Source organism: Lepidothrix coronata, unplaced genomic scaffold (assembly GCF_001604755.1).
Source record: "Lepidothrix coronata isolate B3197 unplaced genomic scaffold, Lepidothrix_coronata-1.0 Scaffold208, whole genome shotgun sequence".
NCBI lineage: Eukaryota > Metazoa > Chordata > Aves > Passeriformes > Pipridae > Lepidothrix > Lepidothrix coronata.
Window position 1 is genome coordinate 995,211 of NW_016690388.1, and position 18,592 is coordinate 1,013,802.

General features: G+C 39.8%; 1 protein-coding gene across 1 annotated transcript in view; it reads right to left on the bottom strand.

Moving 5' to 3' along the window:
• Positions 1–18,592, bottom strand: part of LOC108506150 (potassium voltage-gated channel subfamily KQT member 1-like) — a 474,960-nt gene that overhangs the window by 440,766 nt on the left and 15,602 nt on the right. Inside the window, exons 2-3 of the mRNA XM_017832838.1 lie at positions 15,716–15,806; positions 653–779 (exon numbers count right to left, since the gene is read on the bottom strand). Of these exons, the coding sequence (XP_017688327.1) occupies positions 653–779; positions 15,716–15,806 (218 nt within the window). The remainder of the gene's footprint in view (positions 1–652; positions 780–15,715; positions 15,807–18,592) is intronic.

Sequence of the window (18,592 nt, forward strand, 5' to 3'; positions counted from 1 at the left end):
TTCTCTCCCCTTTTACACCTCTGTCACTTCGCTCTATTTAAAACTCAATGAGTTTTAAATGTTTGACTAAAGTAAAATTTGCAGCTCTGTATAATGGACTCCATGATTTTATGGTCTATTATAATTTTGTACAAACACCATCACTTTTTATTAATCCCTCACTGTTCCACAGGTTCTGTTAGTTACCTCTCCTAAACTCCCGCCTGCTCCAGAAATGCTACTTACAATAGTCCCTCAAACCATCTAAAATTGTTTAACTTTACTACTACCCAATAAAATTTTTCCTGAGTTCTACTTTTCCCATTTCCACATTTTTCTCAATTTACACTCACCTTTGTGTTTGCTTTCTACAGGAGACCTAAAGAAGGACTTTGTGTCCAAAATCTTATCAATTTTCTCCAATTAAACAAATAGATTTGGTCGTTTCTTCACTTTACAATTCTGCCTTTCTAAGGCTGATGTCTGCCTGTGTCTCACAGCCATATTTTAAATGTTCAGTTCTAGCAATCCCAAAGGAGAAATAATTGCATAGGTTCACAAAGCAGATAAATGCTAGAGGAACAGACACAGCTCAGCTGCAATAAGCTCTCTGCAGTAGCTGACATCTTTACTTTAAAACAAAGAAGGAGGGGGGAAAGAGTTTAAATCTTACCGATGATCGATATTGGCTTTCTGGCAAACCGGATTCTTCCCTGGAAGCCAACATATTTACTCCTGCAGCCTGCAGACCACAACCGGACCAAATATTCAGCACCGAAAAACACAACCAGTACTATTTCCTATCAGAAGTAAAAGGAGAAGATATCAGGGGGTTTTTTTCATTAGAAGTCAGATTACAGTTTGCACATCTAATTTATTCCTATGAGTAATACAAGTAAGTTTGTTGAGATGAATGATGCAATAAAAAGGATTGTGCCTAATCTGTTTGCTTTTTATGTGCATATGCCAGCTAGTACATAAAGCTGAGATATAATCTGTTCCTGAATGTGATTTGCATGAATAAATGGATGGTTTCATTCCAGCAACCTATCATAGGGAAAATCACGATTTTCTTCTTCTTTTGTTTCTTTCAAAAACTTAAAATTTTTAAAAATAAAGAGTGGAGGGAGGCTACAAGCACATGATTCCTAAAACTAGCAAGTATATGAAACATTTCTAGATCATGAAAAAGAATTTATGATCATAAAACCAAAAAGTGTAATTTCAATGTTTGTATACTTGAAATAGAATCACACAACATGACAAGATGGAAGAGACCCATAAGGATCAAATCCGACCCCCTGCTCCTTGCAGAACTACCTAAAACTAAACCATACGACTAAAAGTGTCATCCATATGCTCCTTGAACTGTCTCGGGCATGGTGCTCCCTGGGGAACCCATTCCAGTGACTGACCACTTCTCAGTAAAGAACCATTCCCTAATGTCCAGTCTGAACTTCCTCTGGAGCAGTTTCACTCCCTTTCCTGTCCCATCGCTGGTCTAATAGTTTGATGTCCTTCTTATATTGAGGCACCCAAAACTGCACAGGACTCAAGGTGGGGCTGCACCTTTGCAGGTGGGACAATCACCTCCCTTGATCACTGGGTGTGCTGGGCACCCCAGGACACAGGTGACCCTTTTGGCTTCCAGGGCACACTGGTGACTCGTATTGAACTTGCCATCAACCAAAAACCCCAGATCTCTTTCTGCAGGGCTGCTCTTCAGCCTCTTGTCCCCCAGTTTGCATGTGTAACCAGCATGGCCTTGTCCCACATGAAGAATAAATCTTTTGCTCTTGTAAAATTTCATACAGTTGGTGATTTCCCAGTTCTCTGGTCTATCCAGATCTCTCTATAAGGCCACTGTACCCTCAAGGGAGTCCACAGCTCTCCCTAGTTTAGAACTGTTGTCAAACAATGTATATCTGATTCCTGAGTCTGGATCATTTATAAAAACATTGAAAAGCACTGGCTGTAAAGTTGAGCCTTAGGGAACCCTACTGGTGACTGACTGCCAGTCTGATGTCATAACCCTTTGAGCCAATGTATAGCCTGTCTAGCTGTGTGCTGGACAGTTTATCCAGAAGGATTTAGTGAGAGACAGTACCAAAAACTTCACTAAAATTCAAAAACACCACATCTGCTGCCTTCCTGTGGTCAGCTGTCAGTGACCTGGTCATAAAGGGAATTTAAGTTGGTTAAGCAGGACTTTCCCCTCATGAACTCATGCTGGCTGTAACCAGTGACTGTCTTGTCACTGGTGTGTTTTTTGGCAACCCTCAAAACAACCTTCTCCATAATTTTACCAGGCACTGAAGTGAGGTTGATAGGTCTGCAATTACCAGGGTCTTCCTTCTTACCCTTATTGAAAACTGGGACAACATTTGCCAGCTTTCAGTTTAGTGGGACTTCTCCAGAGTCCCAAGACCATTGAGAAATGATGTCCCACAATGACATCTGCTAGATCTTTCAGTACCCTGGGATGAATCCCATCAGGCCCCTGTGCATTCAGCTGGAGCAGCAAGACTCAAACAAGTTCAGGGTCGACTGGGATTTTATCATCCTCCCAGTTGTGGTCTTCCAACAGAGCTCTGGGCTTCCCAGGGCCCATCATTGTTTTCGAAGACAGAGGTGAAGAAGGCATTAAATGTCTCTGCTCTGTCTACATGCCTATTTGTGAGGTGACTGATCTCATCAAGCAATGGCCCAATGCTATTTCTGATTCCCCTTTTGCTATTAACATATTTTTAAAAGTCCTTTTCATTCTCCTTCACAGCACTGGCCAGCTTGAACTCTAATCGAGCTTTGGCTGCACTAACTTTCTCTCTACCATGGTGGACAGAATCTCTGTAGTCCTCCTGTGTCACCTGTCCTCGTCCATACACTTACCTTTTCTGCCTAAGTTCTAGAAGATCCTTGCTCAGCCAAGCTGCTCTTCTGCTCCACTTGCTTGACTTCTACACTTTGAATTGCCTGCTCCTGTGCTCTTAAGAGATGGCTCTTAAGGAGTGACCGGCATTCGTAATAGTCCCCAAGACCTTCGAAAGCAGATTCCCAAGAGACTTTACCAAGTAGCTCCTTCAGCAGCCCCTAATCTTCTCTACCCACACCCAGCATCAAAGTTTCACTGGAAGTTTTTCTTCTATCACCAACTTTTGAAACTCAACTAATTCATGGTCACTGTGACCAAGACAACCATCAATCACCACTTCACCCACAAGTCCCTCTCTTGTTTACAAACAACAAATCTAGGAGGGCACCTTTCCTAATTGGCTACCTGCACCAAGAAGTTATCTTCAACATGCTTCAGAAATTTCCTGGACCTGATTGTATTCTCTGTATGACATTCCCAGTTGATATCTGGGAAGATAAAATCACCCATAAGGACAAGACTAGCTGACGCAGAGATATCACTTAATTATTTACCAAATATTTATATACTATACTATTATATTATATTATGTTATGTTATATATAATAATTAATTGGTGGTGTCATTCTGGCTGGATGGTCAAGAGTAACTCCCACAACGACATCTGATTTATTTACTTTCCCCTTCATCCCTACCCAGAGGCTCTCAACCACATCATCACCAGCTGTAAGCACCATACAATCCAACTCTTTCCTTACACACAGTGCCCCCACCCCACCTCGCCTGCCCTGCCTACACCCTGAAGATCTTAAAAACTGTCCCTCATTCCCCCCCGCAGTCACTGGACTCATCCCACAAGGTCTTACTTGTGCCAATCATTTCATAGTTCTGGAACTGGGTGCAAGCTATGGGCTCCTGGTAGGTCTCTTCGTTCCTGAGAACCTGAGCTTTCCCTAGGATGGAATCCCACCCTATCCTTAACCTGGAGTGCTCTGCTGTGGATCTGGGTAGTACCAGAGCAGCACACCTCGCTGACTGAGGTGAGCTGTACATACACCATGTAAAATAAATGAATTACCTATATTTTAGTGTTCTTTCCCTCTACAGCACTATATTGCAAAGCACTTGTGCACAACCAAGGGTAAGATACTTTTAAATACTTCTAAAGAAAGCAGATTAGTAAAGATCACCACCTGGACAGATTTGTTGAGATCTTTGTTCCTTCCTTCCTTATTTTCCTCCACCATTTCAATATGCTAGCACAGCCAAAATACAGCTTCTAGGCTTTGTTCCAACCCAAACTGCATCCAGTAACTCAGAGCCACCAAACACCTACTACATAATTTATAGCTTCGGAAAATATTTGTATTTTAACTTAAACAGGAGTGTAATCTGCACCTGGGGAATTCTAAAGCACCCAAAGAGTGCACACACTTAAATCACAATTTTTACTGGGTAACAATACCAACATGTCTTTAAAACCGACATTCTGGATAGTTGAAAAGAGACCAAAATATTTCAAAGCTGAAAACCAGATAAGAAAAACTCTAAACTAATATGCAAAACTTCATGTCAATTTGGACTTTTAACAAAGTTAGGTTCACGTTTCTGTATTCACTTCTGCCTCCTTGTTTTGCCTGGAATGAGAACCAAGAAAATGTGCACAGTCTTCCTCTGTTTTCATGGCACTTTCAGCCTGACTAAACCAAGTATTAGTATAAAGTTAAGAAAGTTTACAGCACAGTTTCCAGGCCGAAACACAAGAAAATACGCAACAAATTAACTCTCCAAGTTTGATTTTTTAATTAATGCATTATCTTGAGCATCCAGAAATAATTCTTCTAAATTTGTGTTCTGTCTGAAATCTGAATGCAAATATTTATTCAAGCATAATAGTCAGAGCAAAACCCAAGAACAATCTGCAGAGGAAAACAATTCTTACATTTCTGGAATCTTGCAAAATGCTCTCTCACATTAAATTGTCTCTGTTTTTTAGCAGGTTCCTGGTATCATCACTCAGTAGCATTTGTTTTCAACTCACTTATCAGGGATCTCTTATTTCCATCAAAGGAAGCAGGACACTTTATGGCAGTGGAAGAATCCTTTTTACAGATCTGCATATTAGAATCACTGCATCAGTTAGGTAAAAAATTGTATAGAAAGGAGACAAGCGGATAAGTGTTAAGGAAGCAAAAACTTCTTAGACTTACGTTATTCCTTGATGATCTTTTGAGGGTACTTTTAAAAGCTGAAATTAAAACTGTATCTGGCCTAAGGGTATTTTAGTCTCAAGGCAAATGCCAGAACCTACAATTTCATTTCATCTACCAACAAGAACCCATCTTGGTTATGTCCAGGAAACCCTACTGAAGTAAATAAAGTTGCACAGTTAATGAAAGAAAAAAGGAGGAGGAAAAGGAGGAATTTGCATCTTCAAGACACTTGAAATTAATTACTGATCTCAGTTCATTTTGTCCATGACAGGTGTCCATATTACCAAAACCACAGCAATTAACACATTTGTTGGCAGCCTCAGACAGGCAAAGACCAAAAAAGCATGGAAACTGGACAAACAGCATAGCTCTATAGATGGTCCCTCAAAAAAAACCAAGGAAGATTATGAAACTTACACTCTTGTGTACTCCTGATGTAAGATAGGAGACATCCATTTCCAGGGCTGTCAAGGCTGATCAAGCTTCACCTCACTAAACTCACCTTTAAAAACACCCCTAACCTGCCTCCTTTTCCTCCTCTACACATAAACACTTTTCAGAACCTTAAATTTATTGCCTCATATTTACCTTCTGGCAAAGAAAAAAAAAACAGCAGTTTTCTGGAAAGTCAGAAAAAAGTACTTAATCCCACTGGAATGGCAACAAATGATGGTGAGGACTTGTGGACAAAACATGAACCAGATTAAAATCTGCAAAAATACTCTGCAAATTAAATTTACATTCATTTGTATGACAGTTTGAGATCTTTCTTCAGCTTTCTGAAATTTTCCAGAACCCTTGCGTTTGAAATGGGATTAGACTCCCAAGGATCCCACAAAACTTTTTCATTTAGGCTCTCAGCATTATTTTTCCTCTTCTCCTGGAAATGGTCAAGGAAGAAATACATGATGAAGGATTCTCAGCAGATTTCATAAACCTGGAAAGCCATTTGGCATCAACAGAAAGCCAAGGATGAACTCCTCTAATGAAACTGAAACCAAAAATAACAAGTAGGAACAGACCATTACCTCATCAAAATAAGAGACACATCAGACTTGTTCAAAATAGAGCTCATAAATACCCTTGGCTACTCTACCTTGCAGTCAACTTTGAGCGTCAGTCTTACACTTTTCTCAGCGACCCTTCTCTGAACTCCTATGAGGAAAGGAAGGGGAGCAAAAGCTGTGTATCCTTTGACCAGAACAGCTGCCATAAACTGTCAGAACATTTGACATGACCACCTGAATGATCATGAGTCATTAGCAGCATTCCATTATTCTGTGCTTCTCCCTTTTGTCTGGAAAAAAGACCCAAAGCACACACCTACAGAATATTCTTTGCCTAGTCAGGTGGAAGGCCTTAAATTATTATTTTTTTTAATTTTATTTTTCTTAAGTCTAGCCACAGCATTAGTCTCCCCTCTGCCCAGATTAATCATAAAGTAATACATAAACATGTTTATGCTATTCTTAGTATAACTCCATTTTATTAGTTTTATGAAAAATATGAAAAAACTAAACTTAAAGGAAAATATGTATGCAAATAACTTCCATCCGCATCTAATTCAATCAGCCAAATAAGAAACTCTTGTGGAAAAGCTGCCAACTTTTACCCAAGAATGTCATTGAGGACTAACTAAAAAAATGCTCGCATTAGCACAGAAAATCAACATTTTTATACAGGGGTGTGTGTAAATGAAATATATAGCCTGGAATTTACAATCTATTCCAGTACAGTTATGGATAACTGCACTGGAGAAGCAGGAGAAGGGAAGTTTGGCTTCAGTGATTAAAGTGCACACATGAAAAAGACGAGTATTTTCTCAGCTGCAGCTGTGTTTTAGGTGGAGAGCACACACAAGGCTCTCTTCACTTTTTTTATTGGAATATTTAGGTGCTCAGGTAAAAGGAGGAAGTGGGATGGCTAAATGAATAGTGTGTGCTCACGAAGATTCAATCAAGGAATGGCAGCTCCAGACAATGAAGCCTCAGAAGCAGGCATAAAGGTTTAATAGTCCAAATGTTTGCACACGTGTACTTATGTCCAAAATTTAATCTGATAACCTGTCTTCAAGGTTTCCCAGTTCTTAGAGTTGAAAATGTCAATTTAGTGACCTGTTTAGCTTAATAGCTGCTCAAATGCTATGAAAACCTACTGATGCTGAAAATATTTATTTCTTACCATCACGCTTGCTCTTACAAAGATGACAGACATCATATGTGAAAATACAATACCCAACATGCTGAAGAAAAAATGCCAAATGCTGCTAAGAGTCCTATAGTATCATTAGTTTGCTTGGACTTACATCTTTTAGATTAAACCAGTGCACTGAAATTTTAGAAGTCTGTTGTTTGGATACAAATGGATTTCTTTAACATTTCTTAAAAAAAATGTTTCCATACACACCTGATAAATATGCTGAATTTGCTGACTTCATAAAGGGACTATCCTTATCTTTCAGTTTATCAACATTTGCTGTTTCCTGTATGGAATGAAGCTGTACACCACTGAGGGAAGCACATGTGACAACTACCATTCAAATGAGCTGGGTGAATCAGAGAGATTTTTTTTTTTCTATTTAAGCAGGCAACAATTTTTCTACAAAGAAAATTAACTACAGCATCAGGTATTTTTGAGCAGGACTTTTTTCTCAGTTACTTAATTCTGAAAGATACCACTAAGGCAAACATAATCAAATCGTGAATCCATCAGATTCAGTAAATTAGTGCCTGAAGTTCTTAATTTCTCTATAGATCCACTAGTACCCCACAGGAGCCTTCCAGCTCTCCAACAGCATGTCCCTGAAGGGACCACCTCTGGTAGGAGGGGAAGGGTTTAGCTTTGCTCCTGAAGTGGATTTATCCAATGTGAATATGCACTTCAGAATTGTAAATAATTATTTCCATGTTTCTTAACCTTTTGATTTGGGAGGATGTCAAAATTCCAAGGAGCGGAATTGAAAAAATTCTGCATGTACCTCTCCACCTTCCTCTCACTCCCAAGAAAGAAATGTTTTTTTAGTCTCTTGAGCCACATTCTGAAACCACTTTGCACAGAGAACTCTGTATAGAGCCAGAGGGAGTAAAATTTGACTAAGGGCATTATGAGTTGGCCCGTTGTTAATTTGCCTCATAGTTATTGCACAGTGATTTCCATTTTAGACAGTTCAAAAGCACACAGCAATCACCCAACACAACACATTCTGTAATGCATTAGGGCAACCTACCAGGTAATATAACCCACAAGAATAATTGTTTTATAATTCACATCGAGATTTGATTCTAGAAAGGCAGTAGCAACTGAGCAAGATCACTTAGCAGACAACTTAAGCTCATGGAATGTGTTGAAAGTGTTGTGGACTCTTTTTTTTTTTTTTTTGCTAATATGTTTAATGTATGAAACAATATCCCATATCTATTTTAATAATAAAATATTCCTGATCTGTTTTTTCATCTTCCCACAGACCAACATGAAGTTTAGGAACAAACAAGGATTTTCCTCCTTCTTTTGCCTCTCACAAGTTTAGAGGAATAAAAGAATAGAACAAAAGCTTTTGAGTCATGCACTTATTTTTATTCTACACTAACATAGCCTGACTCTTTCACAGTTTACAAGAATTAGTGTATTTTTCTACTGAGGCAGTTTACCTGTCAGTGCCTTTAAGGGACCAGACACCCCATTAACACCTGCTTTTACACAGGCAATATACACTGCACTAATATCACAAAATACCACTAAATATTATAGGACCTACTCTACATGCCATAACCTGTAAAATATCCATTATCAGAAGGAAGAAATGATGTGGTGAGGCCAGCAGGAGCACCTGTGAACTTCAGGTATTTGACTATCAATGTATCACTTTATTAAACAGACCTGGAGATAGCCCTAAGTGTTAATGCCACGTGGCAAAGACCAGATTTAGAATTATAAATTGGCACAAAGGCAAGAAATAGATAAAAATTCCATTACTTTCTAACACTGACTGCTTTGATGAGATGGAGAAAATGCCCTCAAACCTATTAGAACGTGCACTTCACCATAAATCACAGAGATGACTCAATTAGGCTTCTTGCAGCCTTGTTTCTACTCTGCAACAGGTTCAAGATGGCACAGCATTTGATGACTTGACTACATAGCTTAAATGGGAGAAGGGGCAAAAGCAGCAATAAGCAAAAAGAACAGGAAAGCTCCTCCACTGCAGACAGGAAAAGTGTGTCATCTTTTCAAAACACTCACTTTGAAAATAGTGTCATTCAAAAAAGAAAAGCCCTCCTGATGTCCAGTTCAGAAACAGAGCAGTCAAATACAGACATGCCTTACCTGGTTTAAGTAAACCAACTATCACTTGGTACTCTGAAGTCTGGGTACTCTGAAAAGCCTTGCCTGTATGTACAGCAGGAAGATGTACATGTTCACAGCATATGATGCAGAAGAAATCATATAAAAGCAAAACTGAGCAGTGACTTTGTGAGAGCCACATAACAATGGGACCCATCTGCAGCCTAGAATTCTTCCCTAAGATCCTCCCCTTAAGCCCTGACTCGTAAGTACAGCCACAGCATGAGTCTTTGGCCTGAAAAACTTAGGCAGCAGCTGATGTGGGAACTCCTGATCTCACATTTCAGCCTTTTCTCCAGCAGAATTTGCAAACATGGGAATGACAATCCATGCTAAATGCAGTCACTACATGAGAATTGCTAGAAACCAAGCCATGCAAGAGGGCAGCAAGGACCTACAATAGAGGCAACGAGTGAGGACCCTGAAAACAGAGTCTTTATAAGGGTATTTTGTACCCCCTGGTGCAGTAGTGCTATGAACTACAGGTGTTTATGTGTTTGGAAGATATAATGCTGCTTTTCCTAGCAAAGAAACACGTCAGAGGAAAGCAGATGCATGAAGTCTGTCTCCAAGAGGAAGAGGTACCACAGGACCTGATCCATCTAGAAAAACCACTGGAATCCAGGATCCACCCCTGTTGAAACAGGGAAGGCGATGGCAGCTGAAACACTAAGAATATCCACCTTGTTTGTGACTCTGCTTCTGGGACAGCACATGCCCTTTAAAGTCTTACCCAATAAGCCTGAAAAAGCTGCAGTAGGAAATCACCCATCAGGAGAATATGAGCAGAATGTGGTGACCCCTGGTGAAAGAAAAGACTCAGAAGCACTTTAACTGTTTTAATAGATAATAGTTTTGTAAGAAAGTCTTCCTTTTTTTTTTCACTGAAAACAGGCCACTATCAGAGATATAACACTGGGATAATTAAGCATTTGGTCCAATCCAGTATATCAATTCCTGCACAGTTTTGCCACTATCACTTAGCCTGAAAATGTTGCACAGATTTCACATTTGGATTATGTGCTCTGACTTGGAAAGTATGTTGAGATGAACAATATTTGGTCCCTCCTTCATTCCAGTTGCAATGACAGCAACATTCCATATATCATGACATACAATTAAAATTAAATTAATGAAGTTGAATCAATATGATTTATAGCAAAACCAATCTATTTTCTAAAAGTCAAGAACACTCTTGATATTCTTAAAACAAAAAGTAATTAACATCATGATATTAAATCAGAGAACACTTCTCACCTCTAAGACTTTAATTATACAAATTGATTGTTTATTGTGGTCTGTTACTCACGTTGTGTAAAAACATCATGTTTATGATAAAAATAATATTTTGTTCTAGTTTTTAGAACAGCACAATTAGTGAAATTAGTCCCACAGCTATGAAGATCTCTTTTTGCAAGTTTTTTTTACAATAAAAATAAAAATCTATCTTTTGCAAACTACCATGGTGACCTCTCCTGGTAGAAAAATATATAACCTCTAACCATAGAAAACTTAATCAGATTAATCCTCAAAGGAGGAAATACATCTGGCCCACTTTATAGTTTTGTTTTTATATCCTTAAAGATCTAGATGCCATTTACAAATCAAAACTGACACACAAACTACTAGATATCAAGAAAACATTACAGCCTCCTGCTGTATAAGCAAAAGCCTAATCAAGAGGCTTTGGTGACTTTTTAAAAATAATTTTGAAATAGAATCATCATAGAATCAGATAAAATTATTACCATATCTATTAGGGAATTAAAACATGCAATAAAAAGGAAGGATAAAATGTGACACGAAGAAGAAGGGATGAAAAAAATAGATGGACATAAGCATACTTTACTGAAAACATAGTATTTCTGGTATAATTTTTTTAAATTAAAAAAATAATTTCCATGGAAACTTTATGTAAAAATACTCCTAAACATGTTTAGCTCCTGTGGGGCAGGTGATTCTCCCCCTCTTTTCCACTCTCATGAAACCCCACCTGGAGTCCTGCTGTGTCCAGCTCTGGGGCCCTGAGCGTAGCAAGGGAAGAGACCTGGTGGAGTGAGTCCAGAGGAGGGACACAAAGGTGATCAGAGGACTGGAGCACCTCTGCTGTGAGGAAAGGCTGAAAAAGTTAGGGCTGTTCACCCTGGAAAAGAGAAGACTGTGTGGAGACCTCATGGCAGCCTTTCAGTATCTGATGGGAAGCCAGAGAGGGACTCTTCATCAGGAACTTTAGTGACAGGACAAGGGGGAATGGCTACAAATTGAGAGTAGGCTTAGATTGGATATTAAGAAGAAATTCTTTCCTGTGAGGATGGTGAGGCCCTGGCACAGGTTGCCCAGAGAAGCTGTGGCTGCCCCATCTCTGGAAGTGTCCAGTGCCAGATTGGATGGGGCTTGGAGCAACCTGGGATAGTGGGAGGTGTCCCTGCCCATGGCAGGAGGGTTAGAATGGGATGAGCTTTAAGGTCCCTTTCAACCCAAACCCTTCCATGATTCTATGACTTCAAGGTTTGCCTATGGTCATTCAAAAACTCTCTGCTAATACATCAGCAACTCTCTGAGAATAGCTCAAGACATTTTATGCTTTGAACAGCCACCCAACAATACTAAATATGAAAATTTGTAAAGCTGTTGTGTAAAAGAAAGTAGAGTTTATCCCTCGGGAAGCCAACATGTCCATGCAAGTTTGGTGACCTCCCAGAGAAGAAAGTGGCTGAAGCAGCATAACACTGCAGTGTTAAATCTTAAAAAAATATTTTAGAGACCATTCATAGAACAAGGAGTGTAAAAGGAAGACTTACATACAAGTTACAAATATTAAAAGTCAAAAAGAACAGTTAAGCAAGCCAAATTATTATACTGAAAGACATCATAAGCAATCAGCATGGATTTGATCGATCAGTTCAACTCACAGGGAAAATTTCAACAAGTGAAAGCAAAAAAGTAAAATGGTTAGAACTCTGGGAGATATGCTCAATGGAAACAGAGTTGATCTATGACAGGGATCCAAGGTAATGTTAAAAGTGCATATATTTATTTTAAGAACAAGTAGATAAAACCCAACTTTAGTATTTAAAGACTACTTTTTCCTTTTCAAATTATTTATTGCCAAATCATCTCTAAATTTATCAGTGAAGAGCTGAAGTATGAAATTACTTTGAGCAGGCAGGGTTTCTAGTTAATTCTTAATTTCTCAGAATATGCATTTCGACAGAATTTTATGTTACAAAAAGACAACAAACAAGCAACAGGTAAAGACAAAAAGAAAACTGTCAGGTTTTTTCCTTCTTCAAGATGAACACTGTTCAAGAGCCAAGTTCCTGTCAGAAAAGCACAGGCAGATGCAGCTCTGCAGATCAGGCAGGAATGGCAAACTCATCCTGCATTCAGTCACATGGAATTTAAGGAGCACTTATGAAAACCTTTGGGCAGGAAGCAGATAAACACAAAGGAGTCAATTCTATCAAAGACAGTGAACGGTGTTGGCTCAAGATGGAGTGTAGGAAATCCCACAATCATTGTCCTTGACTTCTGTTTGGAAAGAGTTATTAAAAAGGCAAGTCAACTCTGTCAAATATCTCCATCTGCACCAAAAGTTCATGAAGACTAATTAAATAGGGAGAAAAAAAGACTGCTAAACACTGTCTTGGAGGGCCTCCTCACTATGATATTGTCTCCCTGGTATATTCCCATAGCTTGTCTGAATGATGATAGGCTTCACACTGACAAGAAGTTACCTTAGAGCACCCAGATGACTTAAGAACATTAACATAATTAAGTCTTTGAAACACAAAGACTTTAGTGGCTTAGGACTCATCTATAGCCACATCTGTTACTAATGTCCCATATCTACTCCAGTGACACATAGTATGCAAAATTGTATTTGTCACACCATCTCACCCACTCCAAGAAAATACAAAAAACATTTGAATGTCTTCAAGTAGTGAATGCTATCCTTCTTGTCAGGCCCTACCAACTTTCAACACGACACTTTTGAAGCTGATCCTTCCCAAGTGTTAATCTGCCTCAATATAATGGAATTGGAGTTTTTTCACAAGTGGGAAAATAATACAAGCACCACATACTAGTATTTATTTGCTCCTGACACACTACCAGGGCTATATAAAGAATTGCAGGGTCCTTCAACCAGGATAGAAACAAATCAATTTAGTCTTGAACTTGATCCAATAGATGCTTTGGCCCAATTTTCTTTCTCACTATACTGGCAGACTCCACTGTTCTCACTTTCAAGAGAGAAGAGTGGCATAGAAGACAGGATACATAGGGATGTGTTTTCACATTTTGGTGAGAGAAACTCTGGTTATATGAACAGTCAGCTAGATCAGAGTAATGATCTAGTAAAGGGCACAAAAATGTCCACCTTTCTGTCAAGTGACCTCTCTCCTGGGTAAAATGGGAGACCCAGTTTGAAACTCCTTCAGGTAAAGGTGGGGAGAAGTGTCCCAAGCAGGAGTCTAACCATTTAGCAACAAGAAACCTCACAACTCTGTGAAAAAGAACTCATTTATTTCAAACCAAACTAAGTTTTAAAGACAAATGCTTTCTAGACAAGTGAATCTACAGTAGCCAGCAGAACAGCCAACCTCCACGCTGGTCATTTCTAGGGAGGAAACTAAGGGAAGAGCAGGAGGAAAATAAACTCCAGAGAAGTATCCTCCAGGCTGGTGGAAGAAATTGTTCCAGTGCTGCCACTGGCTATGCACAATGCACTTGTCAGGTGATAACATCACTTAAAAATAGCTGGCAATGCTATGTGGGCACTGTGTGAGCCACACATCTGTCTTCATCTGGTTATTTTTTGTCCAGCAATATGTGCCTGCACATGCACATTCCATCTGCACGGAACCCATCGGCGCAGCACTGAACCCTTGCCAGGACTGCTGTCTCGGGTGGTGGTTGTGCTGACCTGCCATCATGACATCTCAGTGAGTGTAAGAACATCACAGAATACTGCACTTTGTTTGACACTGAGTGTGGCTTAAAGGCCAAGCAACATTTGTTACAGGATCAACATTAATCGAAATCTCAAAATAATCCAGGGATCCTAATGATGGCTCAGTCAGTCGCACGCAAAAGCTGCATATGCTAATGTAGTCTAAGCCATAGAAAACAAATAAATAACTGTTCTTTATTTTCAAAGCAGATGGAAAACCAAATTCCAAAACACATTAAAAGTCACCACTTAGCAAAAAAACCTGCAATGAGAATACTGAGATTATCACACGCCGAGATCAAAGGATTTGAGTGGCTAAAATATTGATATCGTGAGCAACTGTTTAAAAGTGATTTCTTCCATTTTTATCAAGGATGTTTCATCTCCATTTCTAACTCAAATATGAAGAAGGGCAGGGGGGAGGAGAGGAGGAACATTGTCTAGAGTCTAGTCTAGTTAATTGTACTTTTATTTCCCACGTCCTTCAAATTAACACTTAAAAACATTGTATGGTATTGTTTCCACTAAGTATTGTTTATAGATAGCTGCTGGATGTGTTTTCATGCTTTTTAAGAGATGTAATAGCTCAGGGCTCAGTTACATTTCATCTGTAAATCAGCCACACAATCAATTGAGAAAAAAACTATTCCCTGGCTACTGTGAAAAGAAGCAACAACCTTTCTATACCTTCAAGTGAGGAGGTTTTTCTATCACACCACCTATTGTTTAAATAACTACTTAATATCCCACTAAGAAGAATAGGAAATTAGATAGGTAACACAATGTTTTTGGAAAATACCAAGCACAAAACTGCTCCAAAACCCAAGCTCCCAGTGGATTGGTAACAGCCACCACAGTTAACAAGCACCATCTTCAAAGCCAAATCACTGGTGCACAGAAGTGTGATAGAAGCTCTTCCTTCCTGTTCTATTGATTAGCAAACCAGGCTGACAGAAGTCACCCCCAAGATTCAGATACTTCTGGAAAGCATGGTTCTTGGACAATTTTTTACCGTAAGACTTCGAAAATATATGTTTTAAAAACCCATTCCTATAGAATATCCTGTTCCATGTTGCATGAGACTGATGAGCACCAACTGTCCACTGTAACAGCTACACCTTAGGAAAAACAAGTATATAAAAACTGCTAATCTAAAAAGTACCCTCAAAGTTAAAAGATTTAAAAAATCATCATCCCCATTAAACTATGAACTTCCTTTAATGAAATCAGGCACTATTTAAAATGCCCTGGTAACATGCTTTGCATGAGGATTTTTAACAGCTGCCTCCCTTGCTCACCCAAAGCAATCTAGATTTAGTCAAACTGAATAGTCTTTCCCAAAAAAAGTTCACTTACCATCCAGAAAAGGGTTCCAGTGGCAAATTCAGAATAATGCTCTATAGTAGACAGTACACTGAATATTAAACATATCAGCACCAAGAGAAATCTGTAAAAAGAAAATAGTGTTTAGTGACTTGTCAGGTTGAACTGTAAATCTAGATCTAGTTTTATCTTGCATTCACATAACTTTTTGCACCACAAGTACTTTGTGTTTTTTTCAGTTAATTCTTCCTAGTCGAGTACCATCATTTTGCATTCATTAACTTTTAAGAAACGTGGAATAAATAAAAAAATGTATACACACAGATATAAAGGAGTATACAAAAAGGTATAATATAGAATCCTAGAATCATTTAGGTTGGAAACAGCCTCTAAGATCATTGAGTCCAAACATCAACCTAACACTTTCACGGCCACCAGGTGCCATATCTACTTGTTTTTTGAACACTTTCAGGGATGGTGATTCCACCACATCCCTAGGCAGCCTGTTCCACTTATTACTCACTGATGCATTTTGTATGTATATATCTGTATATATAGAGAGACAGAGCTACCAACAGAGATGCAGGTTTAACCTTTGCAAAGAACTACTTGCATATGGAACACCCAGAATACGTGTTTCCTTCAGATGGAGGGCAGACTGAGCCAATATTCTTTATGCAGCACATTTAAACCATGACTAGAACCAGGAAAACTGGGGGAACACTAATTTCTGTGGGCACACAAGGGCCCTTCAGCTTTCCTTTTCCTCTTGTAGGAGTGCTGAAGAGTTTTAGACTGCCTTGGGATCCCCAGGAACACAGAACAGAGGATGATGAACACTGAAAACAATTCTCATCCCCATAACTGGCACTCTTGGTCTGGTCATTCACACACTGCAAGCAAATACAAGTACATGCTAACATAGACAATGCTGACTTGTTCAAGCCTAAAACTGGATTTGAAGTTATAAAAAAACCCAACTACTTCCATTCCTACGGCTCTGGAAGGACTCTAACACTGTTATTCAAAAGCTGAGATTTGAGAAGATCATGGCCACCATTAATTACTAGATTTCTTCAGTAGTAGTTAGAGTTCTACATGTACAACTGTCTCTGAACCAAGTTTGTGTTTCTTCAGTATTTGCCTATCCTTATCCACACTATTAACATGGATTATCCAAGTTCCTAATCAACTGACTGAGTGCTTTTTAGCAGCACCCAATGGACAATGGGGTATTTCTAGTTCTTTTTGAGTTGAAGGCAGGAGGATAGTATCTGATAGCTGGTTATGTAATTGCTCCATCTGATATCTGCTATTGTGCACTCTTGTACTTAAATGGTATAATCTGATTCATATGGAAGGATTCAAATATGTTTTGGAAAACATTCTTTTCTTGTGCACTCGAGGCTCTAAAAGGCTTATTTGTATGATAATTCATGTTTGAATTTAATTGTAGTTAATATTAAAAGGTATAAGAGATATAAGACACAAATACAGAATTTATAAAACAGTAGTAAACATAAGTGTACTGTTATCAAGTATTTGTAACTGCAAAGCTGAAGGAATATTTATGGCAATCTAGGATCTATGTATTTAAACCCCAGCCAGAGAGGCATATTCAGCATATGACCCTTTTTAATAAAATTTGAGAATCAGTCATTACCTGAAGCAAAACTATACATTTTAGCAGACTAAAGAGTTCGAATGAGTCTTTAGTTCAACAGTGTGAAGCTGAGTTAGCCCTTTATATTTAGTGTTTCCCAAGGCACTCGAGCATGGCCAGCAGGCTGAGTAAGTCAGCTCAGTGAGGCTGTGCTGGGAGGGCTGGGACAGGCAGGGACACTGGGGAGTGACTCTGGCAGAGAGTCCCCAGGATGGGGCCAGGTCTGGAGCACAGGGCCTGGATGGGAAGGCCAACAGCACTGCCCATGATGCAGGAGCAGCCTTTCTCTCTGCCAAGGAAAATGACCCACAGGAGCGGTCCCAAGGAGAGCAGCCCTCAGCCAATTGCCCCCTGCCCTTCCACAGTGGGGCAACTTCCACTCCACAACCTCAATTTGGGGAAAACCAGGCATGTCCCCCCTCTCAGGGTGTGGACCAAGCCATGAAAGCATAACAGGTTCCTGGTGTCACCAGTAATCTCAGTGAAGGCACTTCCAGGCTGTTCCAAGAACTCCAGCAGTGGTGGGAGACTGCCACAAGAATTTCCGTGTCCCTTCCTGCTCAGTAGGGGTTTCTGGCAGCTACAGTCAGATGGGTGATAGTTGGAGAGGAGAAAGGGGACACACAGGAGGAGGAGCAGGGTGGGGTGAGCTACAAAGCACAAACAAGCCGATCTGTTCCGAGCTGCAGCAGCCCTGCAGCCCATCCCAGACAACCCATCCCCATACAAGATGATGGTTTCGGATGCTCTGGAGGGTTAGCCACTGCCATAATGTGTCACCATGGCTGAGGTCCCTCCAAGCAAAAGGAAGCAATGGTTGACCCTGCAAGGCAGCCATCCCCTCTCCCCACCAGCTTGGGCTCAGCTCCCTCAGGAAGCCCACCTTGCCTCAGTCAGTATCTACCTGTAAGGCTGAGCATGCTGGGCTCTTGTCCACTGCCAGAACTGGGACAGGGGTGTCACCTGGCCTCAGTCAGTATCTACCTGTAAGGCTGAGCATGCTGGGCTCTTGTCCACTGCCAGAACTGGGACAGGGGTGTCACCTGGATGACAGCTATTACTCTTACTTCTCTTGCATCAGATGCTGTTCAGGAATGATAAAGCACCCAGCAGAAGCTTTGTACATTCATTAGAAACCATGATCATCTCACCTGAGTTTTCTTCCCCTCCACCTCTAGCTACTTTCTCCATTTCTCTCCATCACACAGTTCAATTTCTTAAGGGTTCTCTACCTTCATAGGTTTCTG